The following is a 21,698-nucleotide window of genomic DNA, read 5'->3' as shown; positions in this document are numbered from 1 at the left end:
ACAAAGCTTTATATCCAGTTTTACTCACCTAAAACCTTCCAAACTTATTAATGGCCAATTTCAGTTATCTTAACACATATTTGTACTTTAAATTACCATATAAACTAAAATCAATAGAGCTATAACATTCCTGCTAAATCCCAAACTCATGCATGATCATTTTAATGATGTTCACCTGATCTGAGGACTACAAAATTCAGGTAACTCATTTTCCCCCTATCAGCTTTTAGTGGTATGACATCTATTCATTCATCACCCATCCTTTCATCCAGCCCTCCATTTATTCTCTATGGGGCAGTTTTCCAGACAAGGTTTATCCTATTACCAGACTAAAATGCATGTACGAGCTGCCTTCATTTAAAATCCTCTTGCACTGACATATCTTAACATATATAAGTGCTATTATTTTATCCCGTGATGCACACCAGTGATATTTTTTGTAAGATATGTTTGTAAAAAACTACTTAAATGTGCTAATTTAACTAAGGCCTAATCCTGAATTTACCCAGTCCGGGAAACTGCCCCTACACTGCAAAAAATACTTTCTTAGTATTTGTGTGATGTTTTCTATAAAAACATACAAATTCTTAAATTAAGAATTTTCTTGATGAGCAGTCTAGTTTTTAGCCAAAAAATGAACAATTTAAATGAATTTGTGCTTTAACAAGCATAAATATCTGCCAATGGGGTGAGAAAAAAAAATATTGAATAAGTTTAATTTTTTCTTAAACATTTAATTCAAGAAAAAAATTTCAGATATTTTTGCTTGTTTTAAGCACAATTTTTATTTTTTGGTGTAAAAACTAGACTTATTTTTTTAGTAATTTTGCTCATAAAGAAAATATATCTTGATTTAAGAACTTTTAGATATTTTTACTGAAAATAAGACAAAAATACTAAGAAAGTCATTTTTTGCAGTGTATATTCTCTAGTTTTTGACCAAAAATATAAAATGTAAGTGGTTTTGTGCATAAAACAAGCAAAAAAAATCTGCCAATGGGGTAAGCAAAAAAATCTTGAAAATTTTTCTTAAACACTAAATTCAAGAAAAATTGAAGAAAATTTTGCTTACCCCATTTTTGCTTGTTTTATGTACAAAATCACTTAAATTTTTTGTCTAAAAACTAGACTTATTTTCTTGGGTCGTTTTGCTCATCAAGAAAACGCATCTTAATTTAGGAATTTTTACTGAAAACAAGACAAAAATACTAAGATTTTTTTTCTTGAAAATCATTTTTTGCAGTGTATATTCTCTAGTTTTTAGACCAAAAATATCAAATGGTTTTGGGCATAAAACAAGCAAAAGAGTCTGCCAATGGGGTAAGCAAAAAAATCTTGAACATTTTTCTTAAACACTAAATTCAAGACAAATTCGAGAAAATTTGCTTACCCCATTTTTGCTTGTTTTATGCACAGAATTGATATTTTTGGTCTGGAGACTAGACTTGTTTTCTTGGGTCATTTTGCTCATCAAGAAAGGGCATCGTAGTTTGGGAATTTTTAGATATTTTTTCTGAAAACAAGACAAAAATACTAAGATTTTTTTTCTTGAAAATCATTTTTTGCAGTGTATATTCTCTAGTTTTTAGACCAAAAATATCAAATGGTTTTGTGCATAAAACAAGCAAAAAAATCTGCCAATGGGGTAAGCAAAAAAATCTTGAACATTTTTCTTAAACACTAAATTCAAGAAAAATTTAAGAAAATTTTGCTTACCCCATTTTTGCTTGTTTTATGCACAGAATTGATATTTTTGTTCTAAAAACTAGACTTGTTTTCTTGGGTAATTTTGCTCATCAAGAAAAAGCATCTTAATTTAGGATTTTTTTTAAAGATATTTTTACTTAAAACAAGACAAAAATACTAGAGTTTTGTTTTGAAAATCATTTTTTGCAGTGTATATTCTCTAGTTTTTAGACCAAAAATATCAAATGGTTTTGTGCATAAAACAAGCAAAAAAATCTGCCAATGGGGTAAGCAAAAAATCTTGAACATTTTTCTTAAACACTAAATTCAAGAAAAATTTAAGAAAATTTTGCTTACCCCATTTTTGCTTGTTTTATGCACAGAATTGATATTTTTGTTCTAAAAACTAGACTTATTTTCTTGGGTCGTTTTGCTCATCAAGAAAAAGCACCTTAATTTAGGAATTTTTAGATATTTTTACTGAAAACAAGACAAAAATACTAAGAATTAGTACCGCTAACGCATTACAAAGATTTGACCTAAACAAAGTATTGCAGGAACAACAATACAAGACACAGAGTTTTAGTAAAAACATTATTAATAGCACAAAAAAAACCATTAACAATGTGTAATTTAACTTCAACTAAATAATATGTGTTCTTTCTATAGACCTACAAAAAATCTGAAAAGTCACACTTGCACGGATTCGGCTCATCCGTTACTATACACAATAAGATTCAGCACTGCATTGAGTGGATTGTACAGAAAACATGCATGTGTTTTCCTGAAATCTATAACATCAGTCAAACATCCTCAACTGCATCACACCCTCATAAACAGGAGAGCGAGTTCTGTGTTTAAAAGAAAAACCATTTACTGTTAAAGATTTATATAAACACTATACAGCAAATCAGCTCTGACTGAGTAAGAGATTCATGAGAGAGAGAGAGAGAAAGAGAGAGAGACTGTTTTCTCCCTGTCTGTGTTCTGTCTGTCTGACAGAAAGTATTTCTAAAGTCAAAGGTCTACAAACAACATCACTGTCCCATGAGAACCAAATCCTAGTAAATGTTTGTGATCTTCGAAGGGTCACAAGAGAGAGTTTTTAATTAATTCCCCCTTAAGTAAATGTCTGTGAGTTAAATAATGGATTTTGTTTTTGTATATGTTGGTTTATGGGTGTGACATATAATCTATTCATGAAAAAACGGTTCATTTTTAATCTCACACAACTATTTCATAAATCCACCAGTGTGAAGCTCTCATAAAGAAACAAATCAGATCATTCTCCAAATGTGCCACAGGGATGCATATTTTCAGCCTGCGGCTGTGTCTCTGTTAGTTGTTGTTTTTGTGGACTCAAACACATCCGTTCTCCAGGCACCGGGTCACTGAACAAACTGTTTCCTGATGTCTTTCATCAGTCTCCTGATTCACGGGAGCTCAGCCATCACTGCGATTTTCTCCCAGAGTCGTGATGGAGGCCCGGCGGGAGCCAAAATGGAGATGCCTTGCATGGTGCATTTTCAGTGCAGATGGTTCAGATAGTAATATTGGGCTTTAGCAATTAAGTTTGGTGTGTGTGCGTGCATGCGTCTGTGCGTGTGTGTGTGTGTGTGTGTGTGTGTGTGTGTGTGTGTGTGTGTGTGTGTGTGTGTGCGAGAGAGAGAGAGCAGATTTTCTCACCCATCCCTTCTATGACACACTCTTTTCGTTGTTACCACAGCAACCATCCTAGCACCATCCTAGCACAGCCATCTTTGCCATGGCAACTGTAACACGTGTAATACAGGCAGTCATCCAAGGTAATCTAATCAACATCACTGTCTGAGAAATGAGAGAGAGGGAGTTGATATATTTTTATCTGCAGTATATTTTCACACAATGATGTCTATTTAGTTTTGTATATCAGTGCATTGATTCACAGTATCATGTCTAACATGAGTCAATCTCACTCTTTTGTCTTTTAGTGAAACAAACAACTCATTAACGGTTTCTTCCTCTCACTGTCCTTGATGGATTAATAAGGAATATTTGTTTTATGAGATAATAATATGACAGCCATGTTATATTCAGAATTTTCAATGTAACATGACTGAAGTGACATCATTGTTTCCTCATATGACATCACAGGGTGGGAGACCCCACAGCTCTGCCAGTTAGATGGCAGGTATGTGTGTGCGTGTGTGTGTGTGTTAGCAGGGAATCAGTAACCGCTGGCAACAGAAGACATTTTTAATATCATCATAACTGAGATCAGACTGAGGTTTGGATGATGTCACTGAATGAAATGTGTTTTCATTCATTTATTCCTGTTAGTTTGTGTATTTATGGTTGTACATTCTTCAACATCCCTAAGTATCACAAGGTGCTGTATCGCTATAGCAATGATCAATGTCACCATGGTAACAAAGAAGGCTGGTTTACCCAGATTGTCCCACATTCGCACATTTTAAGGAAGAGAAAAGGAAATCTGCCAGTCGGGAGAGAGAGAGAGAAAGCGAGAGGATGACAATTAGCATAAATAAATAATGCGTTTTTTAAATCAGGTGTTAGATTTGCATTTCCTAAGGGAAATGCAGGAACAGCAAACAGTAGAAGAAAAGTGTTAATGTTTTAAACAAAAACATCCAGTTCATTATGACATCACTGGGTACCCAAAACCCATTGTGACGTCACTGAAATTATCTTTAAAAAATGCAATGGAGTTTCTGAACTGTAAAGAATAAATGTGTGTTCAGTAAAATGTTTTTATTCACAAGTCACTGTCACACTGTCATCAGCAGCACTTAAGTTACAAACACCATCGCCATCTCACAGGACCCTCACAGGATACTCAAGGGTCAGTTGATGTTAGCACTGTTTCTTGCCTCTTGGCATGTGACAGAAAGAGAGAGAGAGAGAGAGAGAGGGAGAGAGAGGTGTCATAATGTATGTTGTTTAATAGCAGTTTTGTGTGTGTGTGTGTGTGTGTGTGTGTGTGTGTGTGTGTGTGTGTGTGTGTGTGTGTGTGTGTGTGTGTGTGTGTCTGGGGAAAGATGTTTTTATGTTTGACAGGAAGCTTTTAATCCACTAATCCTCTTTATAATCCTGAGGGATATAAACCTCTGCTTCCCCCCTTCAACACGTGTGTGTATGGGATGAAAATAACTTTTTGTATGTCTGTGTGTGTAAAGCAACAGTCTGACCAAAGACTTTTATCGTTTCAGCTGGAGAAAAATCTATTTACTTTTCAGTCCGAAGTTTCCCGTGGGAATATCACAGAACATCAAGTGCGGAGCATCATGGGAAAGTCGGACAGAATGTGATAGCACTTCAAGTGTATTATAAATGGATTTATAAGAATGCTAGTATCATTCAAATCGAACTTAAACACTCCCAGATTATGTCATCCTTTTGGTGCTAGCATTGCCATGATGAAGGGTTTGATTGCTTATAAAATCCTTAAAAAAAGAGCCTCATATTATTATCATTTGGACATGAACTTGTCAGAAGTAAATGTGCATTTGTTTACTTTTATTTGTTTACTTTTATTTATGTACGTCCAATGAAACCGCCTGTACAAACATTCAATGCTTCTCATCTGCACGTCACTAATTTTGCCCATAATTTGATTGGTTGAATGTGATGAGGTAAAAATAAATGAGTAATGAGTTTATTACTGTGGTAATGTTATTATGGGATGACTCGGGAACACAATAATCATTTGGTCCTATCCCAGAACATAACACAGTGGTTTATAAATGAAATTAATGATCATTTTGCATTGATCAATTTGTGAAACATGGATATAGAAAAGCAGGAAAAAACAAAACTCACAGATGACTGACAGTTGGTGGGGGTGGAGTTAACGCAGGCTCCGCCCAAGCCATCTAGCGGATGTCATCAGAACATAATTGGCACAAGAGGGCGGAACTTGAAAATACATTTTTAAATTTTAACTAGTTTATGAGGGCACATGAACAAAAAAATAACGACCCACATGTATAAATTGTTTATAAACAATGAACACTGCAATATTCCATTAAAAATAAGAATAGTCCGTTTTTGTTTCATGGAGACTTTAAGGGCATTGTAACCTATCCTTTTAAAAGCTAGAATGATTGTTATATTTCATTTTAACTAATTATATTACCCAGTAAAACTAACTCATCATGAGAATGCAATGCAGGTCATCGCTGTCCTCTTCGTAAGAAATAATTGATGACGGGCCGTTAAATTATTTGAAAATAACGCACACCCAAGGTGGTGATGTGGCACGACTCAAAGCAGAGTTTTCAAATAAAACATTTTCAGATAAAGGACTGGAGACAATTATTCTGCTCATACCACGGTCCCCACAGAAATTGGTCTGGTGGTTTAAGACATTTGACAGGTTAGATGTGCGTTTATCGAATAATAATGCATACCTGTGGAACATTTCACAACCAAACAGAATAAAGCATTCAACAGCCCCATGGTATAAATTAAGATAATGGATATGCAACACTGATTTAAATCACTCTTTCATGTCTTCTGTATTTCACAAGAGTTCATCTGGTTAATGTGACTGTCCTACAAGTCTGTTTGCAAATTAAGCCTTATCAACACAACCAAAAGATCTTTGCTTCTGTCATTCGGTGTGTATGACTTCCAATCTGTCAACCCAGTAAACACAGAATGTTCCCCTAACTTTAATTTTTGGTTATCTTTTGGTTATTTTTTTGGGAACTTTCCTGGCTAACAAACTTTGCAAAATAACGTTATGGGAACCAAAAACTAACGTTAGGGGAACATTTTGAGAACCAAAAACTAATTTTTTGGGAACGTTTTGAGAACCAAAAACTAATGTTGGGAAAACGGTTTGAGAACCAAAAACTAATGTTGGGGGAACGTTTTGAGAACCAAAAACTAATGTTGGAGGAACATTTTGAGAACCAAAAAGTGACATTGGGGGAACGGTTTGAGAACAAACAACTAATGTTGGGGAAATGTTTTGAGAACCAAAAACTAATGTTGGGGACCGTTTTGAGAACCAAAAACTAACATTGGGGGAACGTTTGAAAACAAAAACTAACGTTGGGGAACTTTTTGAGAACCAATGACTAATGATGGGGGAACAGTTTGATAACCAAAAACTAATGTTGGGAGAACGTTTTGGGAAACAAAAATGAACGTTGGGGAACTTTTTGAGAACCAATAACTAATGTTGGAGGAACGTTTTGAGAACTAAAAACTAATGTTTGGGGAACGTTTTGGGAAACAAAAATTAACGTTGGGGAATTTTTTAAGAACCAATAACTAATGTTGGAGGAACGTTTTGAGAACTAAAAACTAATGTTGGGAGAACGTTTTAAAAACAAAAACTAACGTTGGGGAACTTTTTGAGAACCAATGACTAATGATGGGGGAACAGTTTGATAACCAAAAACTAATGTTGGGAGAACGTTTTGGGAAACAAAAACTAATGTTGGGGGAACAGTTTGAGAACCAAAAACTAATGTTGGGGGAACGTTTTGGGAAACAAAAATTAACGTTGGGGAACTTTTTGAGAACCAATAACTAATGTTGGAGGAACGTTTTGAGAACTAAAAACTAATGTTTGGGGAACGTTTTGGGAAACAAAAATTAACGTTGGGGAATTTTTTAAGAACCAATAACTAATGTTGGAGGAACGTTTTGAGAACTAAAAACTAACGTTGGGGGAACGTTTTAAAAACAAAAACTAACGTTGGGGAACTTTTTGAGAACCAATTACTAATGATGGGGAATGGTTTGAGAACCAAAAACTAATGATGGGGGAACGTTTTGAAAACAAAAACTAACATTGGGGAACTTTTTGAGAACCAATAACTAATGATGGGGAACTGTTTGAGAACCAATAACTAATGTTGGGAGAACAGTTTGAGAATCAAAAACTAATGTTGGGGAAACGTTTGGGAAACAAAAACTAATGTTGGGGGAACATTTTGAGAACAAAAAAACTAATGTTAGGAGAATGTTTTGAGAAACAAAAAATTTATGTTGGAGGAACGTTTTGAGAAACAAAAACTAATGTTGGGGGAATGTTTTGAGAAACAAAAACTAACGTTAGGGGAACGTTTTGAGAACAAAAAAATTAATGTTAGAGGAACGTTTTGAGAACTAAAAACTAATGTTGGGGAAACGTTTTGAGAACAAAAAACTACTGTTGGGGGCACATTTTCAGAACAAAAAACTAACGTAAGGGGAACGTTTTGGGAACCAAAAATTGTTAGCTGGGAAGCTTCAGAAAGGAAGTAAAGCATTATAAAATATATTGATATGACTCATGCACTGTGAGCAAGGAACACACGTTGACCCTTATTTATACTTGCATATTTCTGCTTACACGAATGCAAACCATTTTTGAAGTTTGTGCTCCACTAAACCCATACAAATTTAGATGCTGATGATGTCATAACTATAGACTCCGCCTCTTCACCTTTTTACTTTTTCAGAAAAAGAAACCAATAACAGCAGACACAGTGACACTGTTAAACTTGCATGAATGGATTTTATTGGCATCCTGATAACATGACATCACATCATGGGTTCATTTGATCTCGATTTATTCAGATGTGACGGAAATGACGTTATTACGGACCGTCCTGTGACCTCACCGCATTCACGCACACACACACACAACATGTTTAACAGTAATAATGGCTGTGTGAGTATGTTAGTAGATATAAATGAGTGTTTTTGAAGCTGCGTGTATATTTGTATGTGTATTCGAAGGGTAAAGGCACAAGTTATGCAATGTAAATTCTATAACCTGCAATGCTGCAAATAAAGACGCGTGTTTGTGTGTAGTACTTATATGTCTGCACTAGAGTAATATTAAATGAGCAAAAGGCTTTATTTTAAATATATATCTACATATATATTTGTTTATATTGTCTCTTCAGAATTGGCTCCGTAAAAGGGGCGGGGCCAAAGCATGGGCCGTCCTCTCCGTCTTCTGTGTCAGAGCTGCACTAAAGTTTCGTTCGAGAGGCGGGGCAACTAGTTGCCATAGGCAACACTAGTCTACAGGACGTGATGTCGTCACGAGTGGGCGATGCCATCTCAGAGGCTAGTCTCCCGAAGGAACATGGTCCCGATGTTATAGGACACTTTCCGGACGGGGGCGGAGCGAGTGCTGGTGAGAGAGGCGTGGCTCTGGGACCTCCCCGCCTCCAGGAAATAGCAGACTCCCGGGATCTCTTTAGGGAAATTGTCGGGCAGATCCTGTCTGGAGCGAGGGATGAATGTGAAGGAGCGGTCGTCACGCAGGAGTCTGAGAAACCAGAGGAAAACAAAATATCAAGAAATTGTGCATGTAATGACGATAATAACAATGCTTTCGCTGCATGACTGTAAATGTGTTTGTTGATTTGTGTAAGTATGTGGACTGTTATATACACACCTGTGTGTAGATATAATGATATAAATGTTGTCATTATGCGAACGTAAGCTTTGCTTGAGTGAAAGTATGTGTGTGCAAGCATATATTTGTGCTCATGTAACTGTGCATGCGTGGGTGTAAATCTGTGCTCGATCGTTCACGTCGAGTGTGTGTAAATATCTGCAAACACAGGTGCTCATTAGAGCATGCTGAACGCCGCACGCACATCTTCAGAGCGGCACTTGACTGCAGAGCATCGTCCTTGACGTTAGCGGCTGAAGCGGGTTGCCATGGAAACAGGCGTGACTGTCTCCACTGCAGCGGGAGGAGCTGAGAAACGTTGAGCGGTGTAACCGTGCGCGTGTCTGTCTGCGTGCACTTACTGGTATGTTGTCGGGCTGACGTTGATGCAGCGCGGGTGACTGCCCGACTCAAACTTGCTGGCCAGCGTGACGTTGTTTCCAAACAGACAATATCGAGGCATCTTCACACCCACGACGCCGGCCAGCACCGAACCCGAGTGGATTCCAATCCTTAACTACGGACAGAAACAGAGAGAGTTGGCAAACTAACAACCTTGCAAAGCAAATAGCTTGCTGACTACTATGCTCACAAAAAATATATGTAAAGAGGATCAGGGAAAATCAAGATGCCTTTTAAAAGAGGCTTTACATCAGGAGTGTGTGTCAATGACGCCTTACAAAATGTTGCCTGTATAGACGGCACACTAGATTCACAAACACATCACAGTGTATTGTGTAGGGTTGCCAGGGGTTTGATCTGCCATTGCTAAGGTATTCTTAGTCCTTTTAGAGCCTGTCCATAAAATAAATGTTGTGGGAAAACTGTGACCCCAGTGTGAGAAATCTAAAGTCTCATGATCTAATGGTGAGATGAAGAACATCAAAGTTTGATTTGACGTCTTTGATATGGCCTTACCCACCCAATATTAAAAATATCAAGATTAAAATGCTACATTATGTAGGATGAGTTTATGTATATTATTCCTATTGTGACCCAGTTTAGCACATTAGTTACAGTCTCATGTACGCATCAGTTCATCATTTGCTTTCCCAACAGATCCACTGACTCACTTTGATTGGCTTTCCATCTGGCGTCAACACTTCCTCTGACAGCTCAATCATCTTCAGAGCCATGAGCGCGATTGGCTTGGCATGGCTGTCAATCTTCCTGTGAAGCCCGCCCGCCACGCAGTACGCATCACCTATAGTTTCAATCTGTGGAGGATAGTAGATAGGAAAGATCTCAGCATCATCTCAAAACAACAAACACACATTTCCCCTCAATCTCATCAAAACTGCTAAGGACATGTTTATTTATTGTATTCTTTTTGACTTATTAAAGGGAAAATTAAGCAAATTCCTGTTAATTGAACAAAAGTAAAAAAACTACAAATTAAAACTACAATTGTAATGGTGCAATCACACCAGACGCGGAAAAGGCGGCAAGCACGAGTGATTTACATGTTAAGTCAATGCAAATACGCGAATAGGCATCCTGCGGCGCGGATGGCGCATTATGCGCGAATTGAAAAATCTTAACTTTATCAGATTATCGCGCTGCGTTAACCAATCAGGACCTTGCTCTAGCAGTGACGTGATTACAGGAAGCGAGCAGAGGCAGAAAAACAAAACAACAATGGAGGAAAATCTTCATCACTACACGAGACACGAGGATCTTGTTTGGAAAAAAGTGAGTGAGGAGGTCAAACAATCTGTTAAGTTTACTCAATTTTAGCTATATAAGCCCCTCCCATGACGCAAATTTCCACGTGAATGTCTCAAATGACTAGAATTTTGCGCGCGAATGAAGCGAGTATACTCAAAATAGCGCGTTTTGCCGCCTCTTATGCAACGTACACACCAAACACGGGGCATCGCGTTACTCGCTCTAGATTACTCACAGGATTTAACTTTTTTGCTTGAGTTCAATATTTTCAACTTGGGCGAAGGCGCGTTTGAGGCGAATAGCGCGTGTTTCTACGGCAAACGCGCTGCCCATATCACGTCATTCGCATCGCTCCACGCGAGGACGCGTCTGATCGCGTCTTTGCATTGACTTTGTATGTAATCTACTCGCGCAAATCGTTGAACACACCCAACTCAGAAATAAATTAAAAAACATAAGATGAAGAAATTTACTTCAATGCCTCCAAATCACTTTTTGTTCAATATCTTAACCGAAACACATCAAAACTTTTCACAGATCCACAGGAGATCATCTTCTGACAATAAGAGAAAAAGACCAAAAGCAGAGATTGCTTGGCCCTGTAGAAATATGTAAAGTAGCTGCGTTATAATTAACCCTGCGTTAATTTTTGTCCTGCTCACCCCTACTCCCTATAAAATCATTTGAAGCCACATTTGGCTAATTATTTGATCATTTTTATTTTCATTTAAAATGTATATTAGGACACCTCATGGTATCATTTCAAATGATCTGTTCAATTCAAATTTTCTAGCAGGTGTTACAATAAACCCCACCTATGGGGTAACGTTTGCACTCCTGTCACTTTCAGTGTAATTGTACGATAACGGTAGATCCCACAAACAAACTTTAAGTGTGCAATTGTAGCAGAGATCTGTGTGTTGTGTGTGCAGAGATGATCTATCTACCAACTTTGTGCCTCGCTCTCCCCTACAGCATATGGCATGACAGCAGCTGTTATCTTCCCAAAAGATTCATGTAAACAACTATTCATGCTTACGCTTGAATAATCCTGTTCTTCATCTACAGTAATACAATAACCTTTCACAATTCAAGTAAACATAACACAATAAATTCTACAGTGTTCTTTATCTTTTGTGTACACGTGTCTTATTCTTCACATACCTTATAGACGTCCAGTATACCACACTGGTAGTCGAAGCGCGTGTAGAGTTCGTTCAGCATGCTGATGACCTGCATTGGCGTGCACTGCGCACACACGGCCGTGAAGCCCACGATGTCAGAGAACAACATGGTGACATCATCAAACTTCTTGGCTTGAACAGGAAGCCCCTGCCACAGTCTCTGAGCCACATCACCGGGGAAGATGGAGTAAAGCAGGTCAACTGTTCTCCTCTTCTCCTCCTCTAAAGCCTGATGGGTTTTCTCCAGCGTGGCTTTGATCTTGTCCATACGTTTCTTTAGCCCGTCCTGAGCTTTGGCCTGTTCACCAACCTACAGCAGCGGCAATGAGATCAACATTAAGTCAAGCCCTTTTTGGATGTCTAGTAGTTGCTTTGTATACTTGGCAACACAATCTCATATGTATTTTAAGTAGTGGCTAGTTTGTGAATTTGTTCGTACGACATAATTTGTATGTTTTTGTATGATTCAGGTGTCTAGTTTGTGAATTCATTCGTACGACCTAATTCGTACGTTTTTGTATGATTCAGGTGGCTAGTTTGTGAATTAATTCGTACAATATTGTTTGTGAATTCGTTCATACAACCTAATTCGTAAGTTTTTGTATGATTGAAGTGGTTAGTTATGAATTCGTTCATATGACCTAATTTGTACGTTTTTGTATGATACAGGTGGCTAGTTTGTGAATTCATTCTTATAACCTAATTCGTAAGTTTTTGTATGATTCAGGTGGCTAATTTGTGAATTCGTCCGTACGACATAATTCATACGTTTTTGTATGATTCGGGTGGCTAGGTTGTGAATTCGTTTGTACAACCTAATTCGTAGGTTTTTGTATTGTTCAGGTGGCTAGTTTGTGAATTCGTTCATACGACCTATAATTCGTATGTTTTTGTATGATTCAGGTGGCTAGTTTGTGAATTTGTCCGTACGACATAATTCATGTTTTTGTATGATTCGGGTGGCTAGGTTGTGAATTCGTTCGTACAACCTAATTCGTAGGTTTTTGTATTGTTCAGGTGGCTAGTTTGTGAATTCGTTCGTATGACCTATAATTCGTACGTTTTTGTATGATTTGGGTGGCTAGGTTGTGAATTTGTTCGTACAACCTAATTCGTACGTTTTTGTATGATTCGGGTGGCTAGTTTGTGAATTCATTCTTACAACCTAATTCGTAAGTTTTTGTATGATTCAGGTGGCTAGTTTGTGGATTCGTTCGTACAACCTAATTCGTACATTTTTGGATGATTCGGGGAGCCAGTTCGTGAATTCATTCGTACAACCTAATTCGTACGTTTTTGGATGATTCAGGGGGCCAGTTCGTGAATTCATTTGTACGACCTAATTCTTACTTTTTGTATGATTCAGGGGGCCAGTTCGTGAATTCATTTGTACGACCTAATTTGTATGTTTTTGGATGATTCAGGGGGCCAGTTCGTGAATTCATTCGTACAACCTAATTCGTACATTTTTGGATGATTCAGGGGGCCAGTTTGTGAATTCATTTGTACGACCTAATTTGAAAGTTTTTGGATGATTCAGGGGGCCAGTTCGTGAATTTATTCGTTCAACCTAATTCGTACGTTTTTGGATGATTCAGGTGGCTAGTTTGTGAATTCGTTCGTACAACCTAATTCGTAAGTTTTTGGATGATTCAGGGGGCCAGTTCGTGAATTCATTTGTACGACCTAATTCTTACTTTTTGGATGATTCAGGGGGCCAGTTCGTGAATTCATTTGTACGACCTAATTTGTACGTTTTTGGATGATTCAGGGGGCCAGCTAATTTGTACGTTTTTGGATGAATCAGGGGGCCAGTTCGTGAATTCATTCGTACAACCTAATTCGTACATTTTTGGATGATTCAGGTGGGTAGTTTGTGAATAATTTCGTATGACTTAATTCATACATTTTTGTATGATTTGCTTTGCCCCTATGATAATGAATTTAAGGGTGGGGTTAGGGGTATATTTTTGCTAATAATTGTACTTTTTGTGTACGATTCACTTTGTATGAATTCATTCAAATTAGCCACTAATAGTTGCTATTGCTAATACAATCTCATGGCAATTCACAAATTTTACGACGTGGCTAATTAGTATGAATCTGTATGATTTTGTATAATTGCTTTTGACCCCGAGTTGTTGGGTTTAGGGGTTAGGAGTGAGGTATCTTTATTGTTTTTTCTAATAACCGTACATTTTCGTATGATTCACTTCTTACGTAAAATATGTACGAAATCCTAGAAACCAGATTGTCATACATACGACAACGAAAACACACTATATTGCACAAGAGGCTATGTGTTATAGTTATTTTATTACAGCTGAGATATAATTATGCACAATTGCTAAACCACATGTCATTATTCTACCAAGTCGATGCATTAATGTGTGCTAACAGGTTTGTGTCTATCAGTGATTTCATCACAGCTTTGATTGTGGTTTTGTTGTGGATTTATGATGTTGTTTAAAACACCCACCAGGATGACATCACGTGTTGCATCATGAATGGGGATGTCAGAGAGATGTAAGCCCCGCCCCATGAGCTCCTCCAGCCTATCAACACGCGGAGAGCCCAGGAACATGATGGAGTTGGATTCAGGTAGGTGAAGCATTTGACCTTTGAGCTCCATCGCCTAAGAGAGACACACACATGCACACAATGTAAAGTAAAGTGTGTGTTTGATGTGTTCACAAGAAAAGCTAAATACACAGTGTATTAAAAATGCTATTTGTTTAAAGGGGTCACTCCACTTTTTTTAAAAATATGCCCCAAGGGGACTATTTTCGGGCAGTGCGTAATATCACTACACCTCCTGCAGCCATGTTACATCAGCAAAGTCCTTGATTATTACACCAGAATAAGAGTATAGTTCCTAGACATATCTGGCTAGAAAATGGCAGCTTTTAATTTTTTGTCCATCTTAGTACACAATGTAACTACAGAAGAGTCAAGTTTTAAATAGGAAAATATCGAAACTCTTTGGTTATTTTTAGCGCGATGCTAATGGTCTAATCAGATTCAATGGATTGTGCTAAGCTATGCTAAAAGTGCTAGTACTAGACCCTGAGATCAACTGAATGGATTCCATAATAATCTGCTAAGGGGGTAAGATTTTTTTTTTAAATAAATGTTACATTTTCTAAAAACATTTACTTTTTTTAAAAAAAGTAAAATTTATTTAAACTTTTTTTCTTACTACTTTCACTGTAAAAAATACTTTGCTGCCTTAAAATTTTTTGTTGAATCAACTCGGATTTATAAGTCATTTCAACTTAGTATTATTGATCTTGACTAGAGATGAGTTGTCATAACTACAGGTGAGTTGTTATAACTTATAAAATCAAGTTGACTTTCTCAACTATATTTTATAAGTTGTAACAACTCATCTCTGTTGACATGACTTGTAAATCTGAGTTGATTTAACAAAAAATTTTAAGGCAGCAAAGTATTTTTTGCAGTGTTGGCAGATTATTATTATTCATTCTAAGCACAAATTCACTTAAATATGATATTTTTTGTCTAAAAACTAGACTTATTTTTTAATAATAAATAGATAATTTTGCTCATCAAGAAAATGCATCTAGATTTTTTAGATATTTGTACTGAAAACAAGACAACTAAGTAAGAAAGTCATTTTGTGCAGTGTAGTGACACTGCTGACACTGAGTCCCTTAGGAGGACACTGTAAAGTTCATCCACAGCCAGTTATGTAACAGGACAGAGATATCAAATTCACACAGCATCTGCCCGAAACGCTGAGTGTTAACATGGTCTATTAAATGCAAAAGAGAATTTCAGGCATAAGCGAAAAAGAAAAATTAAAAAGAGGTAAAAAAGTGTGTGTGTTTTCTCGCCTCTGTCCCGGCTGTGTAAATGTATGCAGAGGTGGGAAGTTGTGCTTCAATAATGCAGTAAGCTGCACGATTGCATGTGTGTGTGACTATACACTTCTATAATCCAACTCATCACTCTGAAACTTCACTGTTTCTATGGCGATAATGTGACTGTGAATCTGACCCCCTTTACATCCTGCATCATCCACACACACACACATAGATACATGAACACACATGTACACATGTCTACTAAACAGACTGTCTCATATGCTTTAAGTGTTTATCTTTACATAAGCACATACGTACTCATACATACATTACATCGAGGTCTCCATGGTAACCGTGAGATTTCTAATCAGCTCTATACACACACCTCTGAGAGCATGCTGTGTGTGTGCGTTATACACACGCGTATACCGTACACGGACTGCATGCTAATAAGCTGGTGATGTGAATCAGGGTGACATTAAAACAAGCACTGCTTTACAGAACGCTACAATAAATACATAATCACCCCTGACATAGACATGCTATGCTTCATCTGACTTCAAAGACACGTGTCAAAGACAATCGATCAATCTTTGTTACAACTCTATCAAGATTTGCGGGCAAGCAGATTAAAGCATCACGCTTTTCTAAGATCTCTCTTCCTTTACAGCAGGTGTAGAAAATAGCTGGCCATCCATTACACATGCAATATAAAATATACGGGATGCACCAATAACACTTTTCCTTTAACAATCCGATTCTAATACCGGAATTCTGACCGATCCAAAACTACTTACTTGAACAATTTAAAATTGTGTGCATTCCGCTACATCTAGTATAATTTAAAATGATTTACAAGTTACGAAAACATCAGTAATTATTATTCGTTGCAGTGTTTAAGAGGACAAATAATAGGTAAGTTTGATCACAATAGGCTAAATATATTTTCCTTTATTGCACAAAACTGTCACAGTAAAAACGGCTTTAGTTTTTCTTTTGACCTGTCTTTTACGCTCATGCACACATCATATAGGTGCAGAATTGGTGTGCCTAAATCATCCTGCACGATTATGTGCGAATAACGGGCTTGAATTGTGTGTGTGACATGTTTCATCCGGTCTGTTTTAACCCAATAGCAAGTACCACATCAGAGTCTCCGTAAACTTCTTTAAACGTTTGTTTCTTCACATAAAGCTATCGAGTGTATTAAGAAAACTTTGTTTATAGTTCATAAAAACGTTTGTGGTGCTTTTATAATACTTTGTCTTCCTAATAACTTGACAGTAACAACCACGGGTAACCCACAGTATCAGAATTGGATTGGTCCTGTAAGTCCAGCAAAAAAAAGGTCTGGATCGGCCACGATACCAATCCCAGGTATTAGAACGGCGCATTCCTGACAAGATCTGACCTGACACAAAGTCTTGCCTTTAAACCACACAAGAGTTGATTTATTAACTATCAGCATTGTGTTCTCGATCAAAAACTAAGCCTGTGGTTACACCAGGCAAGGCTGGTAAACCGGGTGTATGGGGCCATTGCTCTGGGCCCTTACACTGTCAAGGGCCTTTAAATCAGCACACAAATCATTTGGCCCCAATTTTCTACTTTTAGTCATCTGATACATTTTTACATACATTTTGAGGCAAATAATATGGACTAGGGATGCACCGATATATCAGGCTATAATTGGTATTGGCAGATAAAAGCATGTTTTCCACTATCATACATACCTCAGCCAACTGTTTTAAAATAGTCGACGATCAAGTAATGAGTAAAAAACAAATCTATCGATTTAAAAAAAAGTAAAATTGGTATCAGCAGATAACAACTTTTTTTTCATGATAAAGGCACATTATATCTTCACAATCATGATAATTTAAACAAGGAGTAAAAAGCAAAACTATCGGTATCTATCAATATCGGTAGATGTCATAAAAAACAAAAACGATAATCGGTATAGGCAGATAAAAGCATGTTTTTCCCTCTATAAGACATCAGACGATTGTTTTAAAACAGTTGATGATCAAGGCAAATTATATCCTGAAAATCATGATCATTTGAAACAAGGAGTAAAAAGCAAAACTATCGGTATCGGTAGATGTTATTATAAAAAATAGAAAATCGGTATCGGCAGATGAAATAGTGGTTTTCCTACTATCATACCTCAGCCAATTGTTTTAAAATAGTCGATGATTAAGGCAGATTAAATCCTAACAATCATGATAATTTGAAACAATGGTATCTATCAATATCAGTAGATGTCATAAAAAAGAAAATCGGTTTCGGCAGATAAAAGCTGTTTTCCCTCTATCAGACATCGGATGATTGTTTTAAACAGTCGATGATCAAGGCAGATTAAATCCGAACAATCATGATAATTTGAAACAAGGAGTAAAAAGCAAAACTATCGGTATCGGTAGATGTTATTATAAAAAATAGAAAATCGGTATTGGCAGATGAAATCATGTTTTTCCTACTATCATACCTCAGCCAATTGTTTTAAAATAGTCGATGATCAAGGCAGATTAAATCCGAACAATCATGATCATTTGAAACAAGGAGTAAAAAGCAAAACTATCGGTATCGGTAGATGTTATTATAAAAAAATAGAAAATCAGTATCGGCAGATGAAATCATGTTTTTCCTACTATCATACCTCAGCCAATTGTTTTAAAATAGTCGATGATCAATGCAGATTAAATCCTAACAATCATGATAATTTGAAACAATGGTATCTATCAATATCAGTAGATGTCATAAAAAAGAAAATCGGTTTCGGCAGATAAAAGCTGTTTTTCCCTCTATCAGACATCGAACGATTGTTTTAAAACAGTCGATTATCAGGGCAGATTAGATCCTGACAATCATGATAATTTGAAACAAGGAGTAAAAAGCAAAACTATCGATATCTATCAATGTCAGTAGATGTCATAAAAAAGAAAATCGGTTTCGGCAGATAAAAGCATGTTTTCCCTCTATCAGACATCGAACGATTGTTTTAAAACAGTCGATTATCAGGGCAAATTATATCCTGAAAATCATAATAATTTGAAACAAGGAGTAAAAAGCAAAACTATCGGTATCGGTAGATGTCATTATAAAAAATAGAAAATCGGTTTCGGCAGATAAAAGCTGTTTTTCCCTCTATCAGACATTGAACGATTGTTTTAAAACAGTCGATTATCAGGGCAAATTATATCCTGAAAATCATAATAATTTGAAACAAGGAGTAAAAAGCAAAACTATTGGTATCGGTAGATGTTATTATAAAAAATAGAAAATCGGTATCGGCAGATGAAATCATGTTTTTCCTACTATCATACCTCAGCCAATTGTTTTAAAATAGTCGATGATCAAGGCAGATTAAATCCGAACAATCATGATAATTTGAAACAATGGTATCTATCAATATCAGTAGATGTCATAAAAAAGAAAATCGGTTTCAGCAGATAAAAGCATGTTTTTCCCTCTATCAGACATTGGATGATTGTTTTAAAACAGTCGATGATCAAGGCAAATTATATCCTGAAAATCATGATAATTTGAAACAAGGAGTTAAAAGCAAAACTATCGGTATCGGTAGATGTTATTATAAAAAATAGAAAATCGGTTTCGGCAGATAAAAGCTGTTTTTCCCTCTATCAGACATCGAACGATTGTTTTAAAACAGTCGATGATCAAGGCAAATTATATCCTGAAAATCATGATAATTTGAAACAAGGAGTTAAAAGCAAAACTATCGGTATCGGTAGATGTTATTATAAAAAATAGAAAATCGGTTTCGGCAGATAAAAGCTGTTTTTCCCTCTATCAGACATCGAACGATTGTTTTAAAACAGTCGATTATCAGGGCAGATTAGATCCTGACAATCATGATAATTTGAAACAAGGAGTAAAAAGCAAAACTATCGATATCTATCAATGTCAGTAGATGTCATAAAAAAGAAAATCGGTTTCGGCAGATAAAAGCTGTTTTTCCCTCTATCAGACATCGAACGATTGTTTTAAAACAGTCGATGATCAAGGCAAATTATATCCTGAAAATCATGATAATTTGAAACAAGGAGTTAAAAGCAAAACTATCGGTATCGGTAGATGTTATTATAAAAAATAGAAAATCGGTTTCGGCAGATAAAAGCTGTTTTTCCCTCTATCAGACATCCAACGATTGTTTTAAAACAGTCGATTATCAGGGCAAATTATATCCTGAAAATCATGATCATTTGAAACAAGGAGTAAAAAGCAAAACTATCGGTATCGGTAGATGTTATTATAAAAAATAGAAAATCGGTATCGGCAGATGAAATCATGTTTTTCCTACTATCATACCTCAGCCAATTGTTTTAAAATAGTCGATGATCAATGCAGATTAAATCCTAACAATCATGATAATTTGAAACAATGGTATCTATCAATATCAGTAGATGTCATAAAAAAGAAAATCGGTTTCAGCAGATAAAAGCATGCTTTTCCCTCTATCAGACATCGAACGATTTTTATAAAACAGTCGATTATCAGGGCAGATTAGATCCTTACAATCACGATAATTTTTGATAAGGAGTAAAAAGCAAAACTATCTGTATCTATCGGCATCGGTAGATGTCACTCTAATAAAGGAATTAAATATATATTTAAGTGCATCCCTAATATAGACTTTATAGTCCTGTGTCACCAAAATAAGACTTCAGTCGTGAACAGTTTGATGTTGAAAAGATCTAATGAAATCTAATGGGACTCAAAAAAAAAATTTATAAAAAGATTTGAAATAATCCAAAATCTCACTATAAGCATGATAATAGATGTATTTCAATTTTCTTACGATGAGTGTTTACACACCGTCAACCTGCTAAAATCAACAACCCTCTTTCTCCCTGTCAGTCTGCTGGAGTTGACACCTGACTTTTGATTTCATTATCGCTCTGTTGAATTATGTCTGTCAGTAAATGCAGCTTTATTCTGGGCTTTCAACTGCAGCGCTGTTTTACATACGAAAACATCAAAAGAACAACAAACAGCTTTCTGTGACACACTCACGAACATTTACACACATCAGATCTGACGGCACCAACCCTCCAAACAGCTCACAATACAGAGAACGAGCGCTCGAGAGGAGACATCTGCACTCCAGAGCACAACAAGGTGATAATCAGAGAGAGAGAGAGAGAGAGAGAGAGAGAGAGAGAGAGATGATGTGGTTCTGACGTCCTTCACAGCGTTCTGTTATGTGTCACAGGATTGAATGATGTCAGTCTTACAGGTGTCTCCAGGGTCGAGGGCAATATGAGTCTGAAAGCGTTTCAGTGCACGATATAAATTCATTTTATTCTGTATACTTTATAGGACAGACAGAATAACAACTGGGACAGATCATACATGATGACTATTTTTAAATGATCTCATTAGTTGAAGACTACGCTCCACATAACCATAATGAAATGATTCATGTTCCTGTATAGCTCAGTGAAGACTTACAGCCTTGACTCTTATTGGTAGTTACTGCATTATGTTACTGGTTTCTGCATAAAGTAAAACTTCACCTCTCCTATTGAAAATACAAATACAAATAACATCCATGTACTGCTGATAATAATGGGGTGTTATCTACAGAGGTTTTGTCACACTGCGTCATTGTAGACTCAGTGTTGGGCTGTTTATTAGTCCTCATGCCAGTTATCAGACACAACACACACACACAGCTAAAACAAAAGATCTTTGTCATTAAGTTTTTTTAACACGATCAGCATTGTACCCTTGAGCAAGGCACTGATTTCTCCAGCGGGTCAAACTGTTCTGTGATCAGCTTATGATGGAGAAAACACAAGCACCTGCTTAATGATGCGAAACGAGCAGAAGATTCATCTAAGCAAACACAAACATCCTGATGTAGCATCACAGATTTATCAGTTTATCTATCATCACATG

General features: G+C 36.6%; 1 protein-coding gene across 1 annotated transcript in view; it reads right to left on the bottom strand.

Moving 5' to 3' along the window:
* Positions 1 to 8,180: 8,180 nt before the first annotated feature.
* Positions 8,181 to 21,698, bottom strand: part of gucy1a2 (guanylate cyclase 1, soluble, alpha 2) — a 35,824-nt gene continuing 22,306 nt past the window's right edge. Inside the window, exons 5-9 of the mRNA XM_055197495.2 lie at positions 14,426 to 14,581; positions 11,927 to 12,256; positions 10,168 to 10,311; positions 9,457 to 9,611; positions 8,181 to 8,965 (exon numbers count right to left, since the gene is read on the bottom strand). Coding sequence (XP_055053470.1) covers positions 8,755 to 8,965; positions 9,457 to 9,611; positions 10,168 to 10,311; positions 11,927 to 12,256; positions 14,426 to 14,581 — 996 coding nt within the window. The 3' untranslated portion in view covers positions 8,181 to 8,754. The remainder of the gene's footprint in view (positions 8,966 to 9,456; positions 9,612 to 10,167; positions 10,312 to 11,926; positions 12,257 to 14,425; positions 14,582 to 21,698) is intronic.

Source organism: Misgurnus anguillicaudatus, chromosome 24 (assembly GCF_027580225.2).
Source record: "Misgurnus anguillicaudatus chromosome 24, ASM2758022v2, whole genome shotgun sequence".
Classification (NCBI taxonomy): domain Eukaryota; kingdom Metazoa; phylum Chordata; class Actinopteri; order Cypriniformes; family Cobitidae; genus Misgurnus; species Misgurnus anguillicaudatus.
The sequence above is the reverse complement of the archived record's forward strand: the minus strand, read 5'-3'. Positions and strand labels throughout refer to the sequence as shown.